General features: G+C 41.1%; 2 protein-coding genes across 3 annotated transcripts in view; one reads left to right on the plus strand and one right to left on the minus strand.

Moving 5' to 3' along the window:
• Positions 1-17,409, plus strand: part of Nek2 (NIMA related kinase 2) — a 712,524-nt gene that overhangs the window by 233,577 nt on the left and 461,538 nt on the right. The window lies entirely within an intron of this gene.
• Positions 1-17,409, minus strand: part of Ppp2r5a (protein phosphatase 2 regulatory subunit B'alpha) — a 43,383-nt gene that overhangs the window by 18,836 nt on the left and 7,138 nt on the right. For both annotated transcript variants that reach the window (XR_007980481.1, XM_052200760.1), the window contains exon 2: positions 770-966. Coding sequence is in view for 1 of the 2 variants with exons in the window: in XM_052200760.1 (XP_052056720.1) it covers positions 770-966 (197 nt within the window). In the remaining variant the exon portion in view is untranslated. The remainder of the gene's footprint in view (positions 1-769; positions 967-17,409) is intronic.

The following is a 17,409-nucleotide window of genomic DNA, read 5'->3' on the forward strand; positions in this document are numbered from 1 at the left end:
AGACTCATATTAGTGCTCAAAACTGTTTGCTTCAGATTCTGGCTTCTGCATTAACAAGGCTTGATAAGAAGTACTACTTAACTTCTTATAGGTCAAATTACAACCAAAAGGTTATAATCTACAAACATGACGCCCTAAATAGGCTTTCTCTCAATCCGGAACCTGCTTATTAACTCCCTTAACCACTGCCCACATGTGTGTGCCTCCTTTTCTCTGCCCCCTTACAATTCCCAGTGACGACTCGCTCACATATTACGATCTGTGTGAACTGGAGTTTACACTGTTGGTTATTTTTTCAGATTTTAGTTTTAGTTACATGTATGTGTCTGTGTGTAGATGTGCACCTGAGTGTGGGTGCCAGAGGTACCCTCCTGGACCTGAGCTACAAGAATAGTGTGCTTGAGCCTACGTCGAGTCCTAAGTCTAAGGTCTACAGGATCCACGAGCCACAATACCTACCAGTTTCTCAAACTCCTATAATCATTGGCCATATCAATGAAACAGATAATCTTTCAAATGGGCTTTCTGAAGCAGAATTTCTCAATGTCACTCTGACTGATGTGGAATTCCCTACGTAGGCCAAGCTAACCTACAATTCAGAGATCACCTACCTCTGTCTCTGAAGCGCTGTGATTTAAAGTGTGTGCCACCATGCCTGGCCCCAGGGGGATGTTTTTAAGAACATTCTTTTGGGCATGTTAGTTACCATACATACACCTCAGATCTTTGAACTTACATTAATCTGAGGAATAGAAATCTAGAGGCTTACCATTTTTACTATATCAGAATACGCTGATTCAACAATTACACCACGATTAGTTGAAACATACTCAACCAGTTCATTCAGTGTTGCTCTTTTAATTTCTTTGCTCTTCAAGTCTGAAACTGAGTCCATGAAATCAAACAGTACACAGCACTGTTGCAGCTTCTGGCAGAAAAGCTCTTGCTGTTCATTTGAAGTGGCATCTATAAATAGAAAGAGAGAAACTCTGAATAAACCAACTCGAATGTTACTTTGTTTTTTAAACACAATTTTGTAGACACTATTTGCATGTGTACAGTCCTCTCCTCTAAGTGACTGAGTGGTAAACCCAGGCATCTGTAATCCTTTCACACAGGGATTTGTACTGGGCTATTCTTGCTGTCTACAACCAATCAGCGGGTATTACTGATTCTAACATACCTTTCTTGTGGTCACCTCACTTATTTTAGTTGCTCATCATCCCTTATCTAGATTTTTCAGTCACAACAGGCTAATCATTCATAACTAATTATTCATTTTAGCTTATGTAAGCCACTTAAAAAGTTAAGACTTCCCTAAAAGAATCAATAATATCATACTTACTTAATAAGATCCTCAATAATTTAGAAAACAAAGACTCTGTATTGTATCAAAGCACAGCTGCCTATGCCACAAGTCACCCTTCAGCACAACCACACATGCCTCTCCAACCTGGTGAATCCGTGGCCCTCGGGACGCCCAAGGAGCACAGGCTGTTCCTGAGCCCAGAGTGCCCACATCCCCTGTATCTTGGAGACTACTCACTGTTCCATTTTGGCCTAAGTCCTTAATCAAGGGTTCTCTTAATAGATTAAATTAAACTGTTTCGTTAATTCACCTTTACAGTAAAGCATTTTAGGTGTGTATTTCTACTACAGTATTTCTTGTACCATATGCTAATTATATCTTGTATTTTTAATACTTCTAATCTGTGAGGTCCTCTGGAGCGGGACCCAAGTGTTATGTCATTGTGTCCACTGTTTCCCTCTTCTCTCTAACACCTCACATAGAGCCTGGAACATAAAAGACACTTAATAAATATTTGCCTTCTGCTTGTTACACAAACAAGGTTTACAGTTGATCCTAACAAATGTATCACATCTTTTTGTCCTTAGCATTAAAAAAATTACATTTAAACTCTGGACTTTCAAATCTATCAATAGGGACCTTCTAGTCCCTCACTTATCTAAGTCTCCTGAACCACTGAGGTTAAATTTCTAAGACCAGATATCTAAAACCTGATACTCTGCATGTAAAATTATTTCCCCATTGAAAACCAGTTCCTATTTTATATCAAAATGCAAAAAGGATCTTCAAAAAGATTAAAATCTCACCACAGATATTTGCAAATGGGTGTCTGTACATGTGTGTGTGAGCATACATGCAGGAGATTTTATATGTCCCCATGTATGGATGTATGTGCATGTGTGTAAAGACACATGTCTTAGATTTTATGTTCCCATGAGTAGGTGTGGATGCATGTATGTGAGTGAGCCTAGATTTGCCAATCTGTCCAGCTGTCTGCCCAGCAAGCTCCAGGGACCGCCTGTCTCTGTATCCCCTCAGTGTTGGTGCCCGTCTTCTGTGAGTGAGTACTGGAAATTCAACTCAGGTCCATGACTCCATGGCCCATCTTGAACCATCTCCCCAGCCCTTTTCTTTTTGATTATAGCAAAGTGTGGATGTTATAAAGACCAGCATAATTTACATAACTTCTGGAAGAAATGAGAAAAAATACAAAATAAATTTTGAATGTGCTGTAAACAGCCATTGGTGGCTGTGCTACTAAAAGCTTCTACACCCACAAATAATCCTCTCCTGCTCTGTCCCAGAGCAGCATGGCTCTCTGTGAGATGAAGCTGAGGGACAGTAAATAACATTTTTATTATTTTTATAATTTTTTTATTCAATCATCTTTTATGGAACTACTCTGAAGTGGGCATACTACCACCCACAGCCTGCAGCCGGCCTACGACCCCCCACAACCAGCAGCCGGCCTACGACCCCTGCTCGGCCCAGACACCAGCAGCAGAGCCTGCTCTTCTCTGCTAAGCCAGCGACATTGGAAGGGCCTTTTTCTTAAATCTTTTATTGGAGTTTTCTGTTAGTTAATTTCAATTAATAAATGGAATTTCCTAACACTGGTACCAAGTTCATTAGTTTAAAAATATAGGAGATAAAACATCTTTGCTTTTTATAAACTCCCTAACAATGCTAAGCTTTTCAGATACATATGTATTACACACTAACGATGATGACTCTTTCACTCTAAGAACCCTTTGTTTGTAGAGAAAATCCTCATAGCTCTTGTAGTTACTAATTTTTTAAAAAAAAATACCTATATCCTTCAAATATAGCTTTATCTTTACTCAAGTAGATGGTACGTCTGTATCACATCTTAATCTTCTGTGTATGTTACTGGGGACTGAGCACAAGGACTCACACGTGCTAAACCACTGCTCTACCTCTGAGCCTTGGCACTGCGACTTTACTGTTACTATAATTAGATCCCATTATAATGATGATTTGAGGATAATAGGTGCCATCGTTAGAAGCTGACTCAGGTCTACAGAGTCTTAAGATATTTCTGAGCATTTTCCTCCATGATTCTGAAATGAACGAATTTACCCTTTACCCACTTGCACACGTGCTCACCGTGCATGGGCAAGTCCTGCTCTCTCCCCGCCTTGCTCCCACTCCCACACGTGACGCCAATTTTCTCATCTGTAAGGCTCCGTCTCTCACTCAAAGCCTTAGCTAGTAGTGGCTCACTCTTTTAATCCCTGGAGGCAGAGAGAGGTAGGAGAATTTCTAAGCCTTAGAGGCTAGCTTCTATCTATTATGATGCTATTTATCTATTTCAAGCAGGGGTCTAGTGTGAAAATAAAATGGTTCCCACATGTTCGAGGTGAACCCTTGGTTCCCAGCAGGATGGTGGCACTTTGGTGGATATTGGAAGCTTAGGCCCAGAAGGTGGGCCTAACTGGAGGAAATGCGTCCAGGGGGCGTGCCTCTGAAAACTATAACAGGTTCCCGTCTACCATGAGGTGAAGCAACTCCTCCACCACACTTCTGATCTGCCCACAAGCATGTGAAAAATCTTTCTTCCTTTATTTGTATCAGGTATTTTTTTGTCAGAGCAATGGGGAAACTAACACATTGATGGGTATTAATGTCTTCAAAACATAGAAATGAACCCTGAGTATATAAGGGAAGACTATTTAAAATATCAGGCACTATGGTTTGAGTCTGAACTATTCCCACAGGCTAATGTGGTCCATTGCTGGTGGTGCTGTTTCTGGAGCTGTGGAACCTTTGCAGCATGGGGCCGAGATGGTAGAGACGGGTGACTAGGGGTGGGCTTGTGGAAGGAAGCTACACCACTTCTGGCTCCAACCTGTATCATCACCACTTCCTGCCTGTCCTGATGCAAGTAAGCATCTGGAGCCACACGTTCCCACTGTATGGCCTTCCTGGCTGGGACGGACTACAGCTCTGAAACCATGAGCTACAACAAACATTTTCTCCCTTAAATTTTTTCATTTTGACGCAGTGATGAGGAAAGTTCAGTAATACACTAGTGACCCCACATAACTGATACAACAAAGTCAACCCTACATACAACTGCAGTAGTATTTTGATCTCCCCCAAGTATTTACCAAAGAGCAATTATATGTACTGCTAGATACCATTATATTTACAGTATAGTCAATAATTTCAATGGCTTAAGGTTTTTATATTGCCCAGGGAAGAATATTATATAGTTTGTGATACCAAATTGTCCTCATCTTCAATAACGTCCTCACAGCTAAGGCTACTACTTCAAAGAACTCTCCTAAAAACCATTACTAAATCAGCAATAAGTGCTGCATGAGCCAGGCGGTGGTGGCGCACGCTTTTAATTCCAGCACTTGGGAGGCAGAGGCAGGTGGATTTCTGAGTTTGAGGCCAGCCTGGTCTACAGAGTGAGTTCCAGGACAGCCAAAGCTATACAGAGAAACCCTGTCTCGGAAAACCAAGAAAGAGAAGAGGAGAAGAGAAGAGAAAGAAGGAAAGGAAAGAAGGAAAAAAAAGAAAAGAATGAAAAAAGCAAGCAAGCACTGCACAACCAAAGAATGATCTATATAAGAAACACATGTGCTGTGCCTTTGCAAAATACATAATTAATTTAAACTTGGCTGGAATATGAGGTTTTAAAATACATGTAACTTTTCCATCTTATGATGACTGAAATTTTGATTTCACTAAAGACTCTACCATTGTTAAAAATAAAAATCCCTGTGACAATCAGGCAGGACTAAGACAGTTCTGGAGAAATGAGGCATTTCCCCCTCTGGAGATCTATTACACAGCTTCAACTCTCCCAAAGCCCTGTTAGGTGTTTCCTAAACTCTTCAGCCCCCTCCCCACCCCACCCCCCACCAAATACCCAACTTGAGATGTACCTGGCTCACACTTAAGAAAACAACCAACAACACTGTTCTAGAGTACTGGTTTCAAAATATGGCTTGAAACCAACTGGACAGTAGTATCATTCTTACGGGTCAAAATTGAAGTTAAAGCAATCAGAGGGTGCCACATGTGACAGTATTATTTCACTGCACTATTTTTGAGTCCTCACTTGTAAGCAAAATGCGCCTTATACGACAGTCTAGTTTAAACGTTTGAGAGATACCATTCCACAATATGTAAAATGCTACAATATCAGGGGCTGGGGAACAGAAGAGGAGCACCCCCCCCCCAAGTAAAAAAATACTAGTTTCCCCCAGATAAAAATACTAAAATGTCCATACTAGGCAGGCCTGAGATGATAAAAGTAAGTTGGTAGTGAAGCTGAGATTCAAACCACCTGGAATGCAAAGAGAATCATGCTATCAACGGAGCACCTGATGTCCCTTTAAAACAGTGGTTCTCAATCCATTTGCAGGTCAAATGGTCCTTTCTTTCATAGGGTCACCTAAGACCATCAGAAAACAGATACAGTTATGAAGTAGCAACAAGAAGAATGCTGTGGTTGGGAGTCTCCACAGCATGAGGAACTGTATCAAAGGGCAGCATGAGGAAGGCCTCACGGGCCAGCCACTGCTCTAGACAAGAAATCAAGATCGGCCCAGGCAGCGCCCTCTTCTTCTTTCATGCCACACGGATCTGACACGCATCCATTACCCTCATTTTACCCCACCCTTAAGACTTCTCTCCCCTTTCATGATCTCTTCTAGTTTCATGATCTTTTCTCTTCCCCCAAGCCCCAAATGTGGGCTCTGCACAAGAGTAAAACAGTGGTTATTGACTTCTCCAGTCTCTTCTTTCTTCTGTACAAGCCACAGTTTCGCTTTCTCTTTATAGCTATATAATGGCTAATCTTGATTGTCAATATTAATTGAATCAATTATATCCCAAGTAACTGGACACACCTATGAGGGACTTTTCTTGACTGGTTCATCTGAGGTCAAAAGACTGTCCTAAATCTGGGCCACAGCTTCTGGTTGTATATCGCAAAGAGGTACATGGAAGAAGGAAGCTCCTGCTTTCTGCCTGCTTGCCCTCACTCTAGCTGGCAAGTCCATCTATCCTGTGGCTGAGGCATTGCACACATATGTACATATATATGCACATACACACATACATATATACAAACAAATAACTTACTTCTTCAGGACTCCAACAATGACTAAAAGTCAGCTTTGTGCATTCATCTACCAGATTCTTGGCCTCTCCTTCAGGAAACAACCATTGTTGGGCTAGCTGGACCACAGCCTGATAATTTCCTTTTTAATACAGATTTATTCTATCAATTCTGTTCATCTAGAGAACCCTAACACAAAGTGAATAAAATTCTACCACATACATGTACTATGTTCTCTGTTTGATAGACATCTATGCTGGTTTCAGTTTTTGGCTATTGTGAATAGTGTAGCAGCAATAAACATGGGTGTATACGTAAGTCATCTCTGTAATATGCTGAGTTAGGAGTCCTTTGGGTATATACCAAGAATGGATTGGCTGGGTTATAGGTAGCTCTATTTTTAGCTATTGAGAAACTTCCACAGTGATTCCCACACAGCTGCAGCAGTGTACCTTCCTCCCAGCAGTGAATAAGGGCCTACTTTCCCAAAGCCTTGCTAGCTAGCATTTGCGGCCATTCATTTTCTTGACAGCCATCCTGTCAGGGTGGGGAAGGGCCTTCAAAACAGTTTTAATTTGCATTTTCCTGATGGCTAAGGATATTGAGCACTTTTAAAGTATTGGCCATTTTACTTGTTCTGTTGAGAACTAGTTGGCCACTAGTCCATTTACTAACGGGATGGTATCTGTGTGTTTAATATTTGCAGCTCTCTTCACATATTCGGACAAATCTCCGCTCTGATGAGTAGGCAGCCAAGATATATTTCTCCCCGTTCAGTGAGCTGTCTCTGCAACTGTCTCCTTTGCTATACAGAAGCTTAATTTCATATAATTCCAATTATACCAATTCCCAGAATTTTGTCCTGGGCTTTTGGAATCCTTGCCTATGACACATCATGAAGTGCTTTCCATCCAGCAGTATCCAGTCAAGCCTTACTAACTAAGGGCCTCTGATCCGTCCCAAGGTGATTGCAGTGCAAGGAGGTAGACATGGACCAGGGCCCATTTTTCTATATGCGGAATCCGTTTTTCTGGCTCTGTTGCTAAGAAGGCAGTCTTTTCTTCAATCTCTATTCCTTATATCTTTATCAAGAACCAAACTTAGTCATGTTTTACATTAGAAATGGGCAAGAGGTCAAGAAATGATTGTTAGTCAAATAACAAAAACAAAACAAACAAAAAAAGATAGGCTTATATATCCCTGGTATGAATCCTACATGGTCAATATACATTATTTCTACCCATATATTTTAGACTTCAGTATGCCAATATTTTATTAAAGATGTTCATTTATGTTCAAAAGAGACATTGCTCTGCAATTTTATTTTCTAGTAACAGTCTTTCTTACTTCAGACTCAAAGAGACATAGACCTACTGAAATTTATGTTTCTTCTTGTATCAGTTTTAGAAAGCTATTTACTTTAAGGAATTTTCCCATATCCTCTAAGATTTCAAAGTAAGTGTATAACTTTGTACCTGGAAGCTATGAGATCCTAGATAAAATATACTAATGACTATTATAAACAAGTTAAATTGTAGTCAAGTCAAAGGTAAGAATTCCTCAGATCTACCTGCTTCCTCAAAGTTCAGTTTAAAATAACTTGGCTAAGTATGGTGGTACATGCCTATAATTCCAGCATTTGAGAGGCAGTGCAGGAAGATCAAAAATTCAAGGTTGGCCAGGTCTACATATAGTCTACATAGAGATCCACAATAGGCAGGGCTACATACAAAGACCCCTTTTGTAAATAAAGGAAGGAAGGAAGGAACAAACGAATGAAGGAACGAAGGAAGGAAGTTTGAAGATAAATAATAAAGCATCATTCAAAGACTCTATGAATAGACCCAAGGGCAAACAGCAAGTAAGGAAACACCTATCTAAGAATATCAATGAAAACTCAGGGCACTAAATAGCCCAGTAGAAAACACTCAACTACTATGAACAAGGCCTTGGGTTTGAGCCCCATGCCATAAATAATTTATGAAAATTTAGTAAGTGTAATCTAAATGAAGACTGTTCCTCTTCCCTTCACCCAGCTAGGCAGGAATTCTATTCAAAGAACCAGAAGCTCCCTCTACTTCAATCTTCCTGACTGCCTTCCTCGGGTACCAATAGACACTGGTACCTCTATCCTGCTGGAGCAGCTCAATTCTAACCAAGTGAAATAGAGAGGTAAGAGTTCCCTTCTAACTCCACTGTACCACAGAGACTGTACTTTTGGGCAGCACTACTAAGAATATGGTCCCAATCACCCTACTCCTGGCATTGTATGCAAGCTAAAAAGACCTTAGGCTTTAGGTTACCCTTACATATAGCTAGCTCTTCTTTCCCAAAGAGACCTTTAGTTTACAAGTGCTCTCAGAAACAGCAGGGGCTATGATAGAAGAGAATGATAAGAGAATTCTAGATTCACCAATGATGCCACAGGCCAACTTGTTTACTTACATACTTACATACTTATGTACTTACATACATAAGATAAATTAGTTTAAAAAAAGAATTTAGGACTCTCCAAGCCCCACAGTAGCATCCAACCCTCTCCTTGGTATCAGACTGAAGACTTGAGGCAAGCTAGCTGGTCAACACCACGATGGATAGATCTGCCTAAGTTACACCTTTAGGAACTGAGGTAAGCTTGCTTGACCTTGTATTGCAGTCCGTGAGCTTTATCAGGCTGGGTGGGATGGGAAGCTCTGTATAGCAGAGTTGCCAGTATTTTTTTTTTTAAGATTTATTTATTTATTATATGTAAGTACACTGTAGCCGTCTTCAGACACACCAGAAGAGGGCATCAGAGCTTTTTACAGATAGTTGTGAGCCACCATGTGGTTGCTGGGATTTGAACTCAGGACCTTCAGAAGAGCAGTCAGTGCTCTTAAGTGCTGAGCCATCTCTCCAGCCCCCAGAGTCGCCAGTATTGCCAGTAGTGGACAGAGAAGAAAGTGCACAAGTCAGACTGCTGCTGCTTCATGGCTCCTGGATGTATTTGTGTGCACATATCTTGGCTCACATGATGGCCGCTGCCAGATAGAAAGGGAGCACTGATGTCTGAACAGCCTGTCTTAGAGCTTTCCTCTTCTTCACCACCTTCACTAAAGCCAATGAGGAAAAACCCGAGCACAATCAAGTGTTTCAACTTTTTCATTTGTTAGTGCTATGTTTAATAACAAATATTTAAAAGGGCAGGCATAATTCATAATAAGATAATTTTATAAACCATACCCCCAGTTACTGCTGCTCATTTATTTGAAATCTAAAGTAACATCTCATATAGGATTCATGCTACAAATAATAGAACAAGCACAGTATCATAGCAACCCAGCACCACCACTCAGAGGCACGCCGAGGATGTGGTCCAGAATTCTAATTTAAGAGGCTGACACGGGATATAGGACATGTAGCTTTTTGGCAATACCCAATAATGTTATAACTGAGAGCCTAAACTAGCTTTTATCTAAAACTAAAGATCAGGCTACAGAAAGGAAGCAATGGGATTATTTATTAACAAATGACTCAGCACTATTACTATGACTTAGTCAGCACACTGGAGGAAATGTCCACAGGCACACTATCAATCTGATATCTTAATATATAAGTATATATTAAGGAAAACCACTGGGGTACTGCCTAAACTTAACAACATTTTTAATTACCATTCAAATATAACTGTATCCATAACTATTATTTAGAAGAACTAAAGGATACTGGTTAGTTCTTCTTCCAAAATATTAACTATTATCTAGTATGTGCCCATAATCTCAATATTTTGATGGCTTAGGCAGGAAATCTGAGAGCTCCAGGCTACCCTATGTAACCCAGTCAAGAAAGGGTAGAGAGGAGGGGAGAGGCAGAAAAGGAAGGAAGGAGAGAGGAGGAAAGCTAATTACAGATTAGCTTTTGAATTTCAAATATCACGCCTGATAGAGCAGTGAGAACAGGGAACACTGAGGGGTTACTAGCTGTGCTCTACAGAGTCCTGGCCGTGGAGATGAGTGAGCGAGCTGCTGCTGAAAGCCAGCTCTTGGGAGAACCTATGGAAACCTGTGAGATTCCTAATCTCATTGAAGACAGAACCTGCTACTTATTAAACAAGAGCCTGTGAGACTTTCAAGGGACTAGAAATGTTGAGCAGATCTTTACACATCAAATAGAAGGCTAAGGAAGCTACAGTTCTCACTTTAATGGATGGGAGGAAACCCATCTGGTGTTAATGCAGGACCGTAGCTCTACACCAGCTCCAGTTCCTCACCGTCATAGGCTAGCTCTGTGAGAAGGCTTGGGATTGGCAACCTTAGGACAGCGATGATGAATTTAATTAGATTTTCTTTTTTCTTTTTTTAAAGATTTATTTATTATTATATGTGAGTACACTGTAGCTGTCTTCAGACACACCAGAAGAGGGCATTGGATCTCATTACATATGGTTGTGAGCCACCATATGGTTGCTGGGATTTGAACTCGTGACCTTTGGAAGAACAGTCAGTGCTCTTAACCACTGAGCCATCTCTCCAGCCCCCTGGATTTTCTAACAGATCTATGTATAAACTCCTGAAACAAGACTCTTAGAAACGTTACCCACAGTAGTTTCTACTTCTCTTCAATCTTCAACATTACTAATAAACAAAAGAAAACCAACCAACCAAACAAACAAATAAATAAGAAAGAAGCTATTTTTGAGCCAGAGAGATAGGTCAACAGGTAAAGACACTTGCCACCCTGACAACCTGTTGAATCCTCAAAACCTATGTAGAAGGGCTTCATATGTGTGCCAAAGCATGCCTGTGTGAGTACACATACATGCATAGAAACACATATACCCATAAGTAAATAAAAACAAAAAACAAAAAACAAAAAACTTCCAGCTGGGCGGTAGTGGTGCATGCCTTTATTTTTATTTTTTTTAATTTTATCTTTTTTTTTTTTTTTTGGTTTTTCGAGACAAGGTTTCTCTGTGTGGTCCTGGCTGTCCTGGAACTCACGCTGTAGACTAGGGCTGGCTTGGAACTCAGAAATCCACCTGTCTCTGCCTCTCAAGTGTTGGGATTAAAGGCATGTGCCGCCACCACCACTCTAAGAGTGAGTTCCAGGACAGCCAAGGCTACACAGAGAAACCCTGTCTCAAAAACACACACACACAAAACAAAATTCCTTTTGCTGTGTGAAATTTATTTATTTTTTAACATTTACTTATTTTAGACCAAGTATGTGCTCTCAGGTCATGGGGTGGAAGTGGGAATCAGGGGACAGCTACAAATACAGGTCACCGGACTTGGCATCCATCATTTGCCTGCTGAACCATCTCTACAACCTTAGTATGTGGAATTTATAACCAAGGTTTCAAATGACCCAATTCACTATTTATAGAAATAATTTATCCAGAATCATTTCAAAATTGCTATTTTTCTTTCAGAAAAGTCATTCTCTTTATAATATTCTATAAAGTTAAAGCATGAGATAAACCGGTTAGCCTACTCTTACACTGGTCTCACTGACAGCAAAGTATGAGAGGTTTGCTCTGATAGGGGAGTTTTGTTTTTAACAATCTATGTGCTCTTTTAAAAAAAAAAAAGTCACATAAAGAAATGAGGTAGTTAAGAACGATGTTTCTCACTGTATATTCTTTTTTAAAAAGAGTTTCTTTCATAAAACAATGAAACTGAGACTCATTTATGACTCACACCAAATATTACATCCTAAAATAGTCATTACTGCTCTAGAACTAAAAACAAGTTTCCAAGTGTGCGCAGGGTTAGCCAGGTGATCACAGAAATACCAGATATCAGCCACACCAAGCACCAACTGCAGGCCTAGCTGCCCCACAGCCGGAGCAGCTAATGAAAGCTCAGATATTTTCCCCTCTCCTACTGGATGACCAGACTTTCCCAGGAAAGGACAGGACTTCAGACTAAGCTAGAAGCATGACACTGTTACATCTGCTACTCCAATTGTGCTTACATTCAAGTTCACTAACTACAGGCACACATGCATCTGGAATACTACTTACAAAGATGCTATGTAATTGTCCAGTTTCATCTCCTCTAGAAACTTCAGGAGACTAAAATCAGTTAAGTGTTGGATGAATTTTCCTAATTAAGTTCATGAGCAAGTCCTAGTTATCTCGGACCATTTTATCTCCTGCTTTCAGATTGGGAGGAGCCCATGGAAAAGACAGTGCTGTGCTAATGTAGCCACAGCGTGAGAACGTTCTTAAATCCTACACACAGCATCTCCAACAGATAGGTAAAGCCTCAGTTCTTGACAGTCTGGGACAACACATCCAAGCTACAAAGTGATTGGTGACTCCAATTACAAACCGAACTGTGTCACAAATGTGCTGCACCATTAACAATTATCTTGGTATCAGGACTCATTCATAAAGCAAATGTTTTCTGTCATCTTTAAAACAAATGTTAGGTTATTTAAAGGCAGTGAAAACAGTAATAAATGTTCACCAATGGCTCACTTGTCCAGCAGCTTTCTTGGAAAGCTCTCAACCATAAGTCCTTCTCTTGAACAGGCAGAAAAGATGGTGCTCAATTTTACTTTAGTGCAGTCAACATATATCTTCAGTTTAACACTACAGAGAAAGAATTAGCAACCAAGTGAAAAGATCAAACTGTAAGTGAGCACTGAAGAATACAATCTAACCTAGGGTTTGGTGTCTTTATCTACAAAATAGTAAGAATGTTGGTATACCTATGCATTTCTCAGTTACTGTGGTGGTTTGAGTGCTCGCTTCAGCAGCACATATACTAAAACTGTGGTGGTTTGAATGAGAACAGCCCCCTTAGACTCACGTGTTGGAATATCTGGTCCCTGGCTGGTGGAACCATCTGAGAAGGACTTGGAGGTATGGCCTTATTGAAGGACTATGTCACTAGGGTTGGTTGGCCTTTGATTTTCATGCTATTCCCAGATAGCTCTGTCTCTCCTCTGTCTCCTACTTGCAGATAAGATGCAAGTTCTTTTTTTTGTTTTTTTTGTTTTTTGTTTTTTTCCGAGACAGGGTTTCTCTGTGTAGCCCCTGGCTGTCCTGGAACTCACTTTGTAGACCAGGCTGTCCTGGAACTCAGAAATCTGCCTGCCTCTGCCTCCCAAGTGCTGGGATTAAAGGTGTGCACCACCACTGCCCGGCAAGATACAAGTTCTAAGCGACTGCTCCACCATTGTGCCTGTCTGCTGCCATGCTCACAGACATTATAGTTATGAATTTTTAATTCTCTGAAACTAAATTCCCAATAAACCCTTTTTCTGTAAGCTCTCTTGTTCATCGTGTCTCTTCACAAGCAATGGAAAAACTACAAAAATTTTAACTATAATATGATATGTTTTTCTTTAAATGGACTTAGTGGCTTTTTTTCCCTTAGTTCACTCAATCAGCAATCTGCAGACTCTAAATGCTGTGTAGGAAGATACAGGTATCAGATTTCAGAGCATTTCATCTAAAGGCACAAAACAGACAACTCACTCATGAAATTCTCCTAGAACATCATCTCCTGCTACAAACAAACCAAGGATGCCCTGCACTACACAGATTATCAGTGGCCAGCAAATCCAACTATGACAAGTCCTTCATCAGCAAATCTGGGAGTCTTAGCATGCTGCCAAAGGTAAAATAACAAATGTAATTATGTTTACTAGTCACAGAAATGCCCAAAGGACACTGTTTGATTCAAATATACACAGATAGACAGATACAAAGATACATAGACACATAGATAGATAGGTAGATACATACATACATACATACATATGCATACAGGCACACAGGCAGGCAGACAGACAGACAGACAGCCTGGTGAGATGGCTCAGTGGTAAAGGCACTTGTCTCTACATCTGATGACCTGCATTGCATCCCAAGAACGTACATGGTAGAGAGAGAACCAAATCCTCCAACTTGTCCTCTGACCTTCAACACAGGCACAAGCGTGCACACACACATAGAAATATGTGTAACATTTTTCAAAAGGATCTCAAATGTAACGCTTACCAAATAAAATGGGATCTCCTCTCCCTACTTGGTTCCTTTGCCAGCATCCTCCTCAGCAGGGCTGTGCACCCAGTGTCCAGATAAACACACCTTGAGATGACTCATCCTCTACTTTCTATCTCTTCCCACTGCTAACAATCAACACGTCCTATCTATAGGTACTTCAGACAAACCTCCTCCCATTACTGTGGCTACCACTCTGGATGGAGCTGTAGCATGCTTCAACTAGCCTGTTACACCCACCCCCCACACTCCCCCACACACACTGCCCTTCCCTTAGTTTAATACCCTGTTCTGTCACAATCCATTCTACCTTCTGTAGCTACACTATATATCTTATGGGTTTTTTTTCTATATGTATGGGTGTTTTGCCTGCATGTATGTCTGGTGCCTATGGAGGCTAAAAGAGTGTGATAGATCCTCTGGAACTAGAGTTAAGAACTGTTGTTAGCTGCTATGTGGGTGCTGGGATATGAACCCCAGGTCCTCTAAAAGAGCAGCCAGTAATCTTAACTACTGAACCATGTCTCTAAGACCATATTTAAGTGACTATTTATCTATCTACCTATTTATCTACCTATCTATGTATCTATCTATGTATCTATATATCTATCTATACACACACACATCCCAAACTATCTAAAAGTTATCTCTACTTACTGGCTGTACTTCTACAATTTCCATGTATTCTTTACCCTACAGTTATCTTGCTCAAGTCTATCAAGCCTCTGAAATACCCCTAAAAACCAATGCTGCCAGCAGAAAGACTGCCAGGAGCACAGGCTGCTCTGCTCTACCTACCCTGCTATGAAGACTTGCTTACCTTGATGCCTTGGGCCGTCTCTAGATGTGATATGCTCTGGCCTCTTCTCTACAGATTTCTACAGAGCAGCTGCTTCAACTTCCATTGCTACAAATACCATTGACAAGCTGAAAACTCCCAAATTACTACCATATGCACATGTATTCAGCTTTAGGCCCAAATTAACCTTCTAAGAGTCAGCCTCACTTCAGTTTCCCACAGGTACTTCAACTTATCCTACAAAAGAAGGATTACTTTTTAAAGCCTAGCATGGTGGCTCATACCTGTAATTTCAGCACTTGCAAGGCTGAGGCAGATCACCATGAGTTTAAGGCCAGCCTGCACTACAGTATGATCTTATCAAGAAATAAAGGACGGGACGGGACGGGACGGGACGGGAGACGGGACGGGACGGGAGACGGGACGGGACGGGACGGGAGACGGGACGGGAGACGGGACGGGACGGGAGACGGGACGGGAGACGGGACGGGAGACGGGAGACGGGACGGGAGACGGGAGATGGGACAGGAGACGGGAGACGGGAGACGGGAAGGGAGAGAGGGAGAGAGGGAGAGAGGGAGAGAGGGAGAGAGGGAGAGAGGGAGAGAGGGAAAGAGGGAGAGAGGGAGAGAGGGAGAGAGGGAGAGAGGGAGGGGGGGGAAGGAGGAAGCACTACCAACAGAAATGTCATTTTTTCCCCAAATCTGATTTGTCTATCAATAAGCTATTTTTGCTGGGTAAAGCGGTGCACACCGTGATCGCACAGATGGCCAAGTAAGGTGAAATTGTTGACTCTGAGGCTATCCTGGGCTACCTACTGACAAACTGCTACTCTATATCTAGTTGCTCAAGTAAAAGCAGCAGCATTCTTGACTTACTTTCACCAAGTTCTCTGTCTGAGAATCCTACCACCCATCTCCACTTAGGAAGATGTCCTGCATTCCTCATGACTGTCAGGTATAAAGGCAGTGTGATGCCTGTGCCCATTCTTTAACATACACCAGCAAGTAAAGCCAACGTCCTAACTGCTGCTCCAGTGTCTCCTTTAACCACACAGTGCTGGAATCTTCAAATACACTATGCTGAGCTCCATGTCCACGCGTACTGTCAGATGGGTAGGTTTTAGACCCCACCTATCTTTCCCTAACTAACACCTAGCTTTCGGGTCTCAGTTGATCTCTTTCTCCAGGAAGGTTTCTTTTTACCTCTTCTTCCACAACAAAATTAGGCTGTGTCTCTCTCACACTTCCTGGCATCACAAAACACAGCCAACTCCTCCCCTCTCTTCAGAGTCTCTCTGATGAAATGGCTAGAATGCTCTTTATTTAGAGTAAGGGTGAAATCAGCCGGGTGATGGTGGCGCACACCTGTAATCCCAGCACTCTGGGAGGCAGAGGCAGGCAGATTTCTGAGTTCGAGGCCAGCCTGGTCTACAGAGTGAGTTCCAGGACAGCCAGAGCTACACAGAGAAACCCTGTCTCAAAAAAAAAAAAAAAAAAAAAAAAAAAAAAAAAAAAAGAGTAAGGGTGAAATCAATTCCCAAAGGAGGCTCACAAGAATGACTTTGGAGGCCTCCTGTGTCCAAGTTAGAAATAGGTTCTCTTAGATCATGTAAACCTACCACAGTCAGAAAACTACAACTGACAGGCATAACCAAATAATCCCTAGTAAGTTTCTTTACAGGAAAGTGAATCAAAATAAGATTTTCAAAAATTTTCATTACTCACTCAAAAAGCTCACAAAAACAAATTTCTTCAGCAAAGAGTTTAAAAACGATATACATAGAAAATGTCTTGAAACTGCTCACTATTCAATTATCCTGCTCAGACAAGTAGAGTCTATTTTACATAAACCAAGCCTGTCATGTCAAACTTTCAGCAATTAGGTTTTTTTGTCATGCAATAATGCACTAAAAGTAATTATAGATTTTAGATCTGTTTCTTTTATTTCCTCCAAGGGCATCCTCATAAATTAAGACTGCACCTCAAATTTAGAGATTAATATAAACTAGCCGGGCAAGGTCATGGAGGCCTGTAATCCCATCACAAGGGAGGAAAGAGGATCATGAGTTCAAGGCCAGTCTGGGCTATACAGTAGTGAGTCTAAGGTCAGTCCACAAAAAAATAAAGATAAAAAATATAAATTATAGATACAAACTATTTCAGCTTACCCAATTTTAAAGGCTAAAGTCCATATCTGATTCAACCCTA

The sequence above is a fragment of the Apodemus sylvaticus genome, chromosome 12, assembly GCF_947179515.1.
Source record: "Apodemus sylvaticus chromosome 12, mApoSyl1.1, whole genome shotgun sequence".
Classification (NCBI taxonomy): Eukaryota; Metazoa; Chordata; class Mammalia; order Rodentia; family Muridae; genus Apodemus; species Apodemus sylvaticus.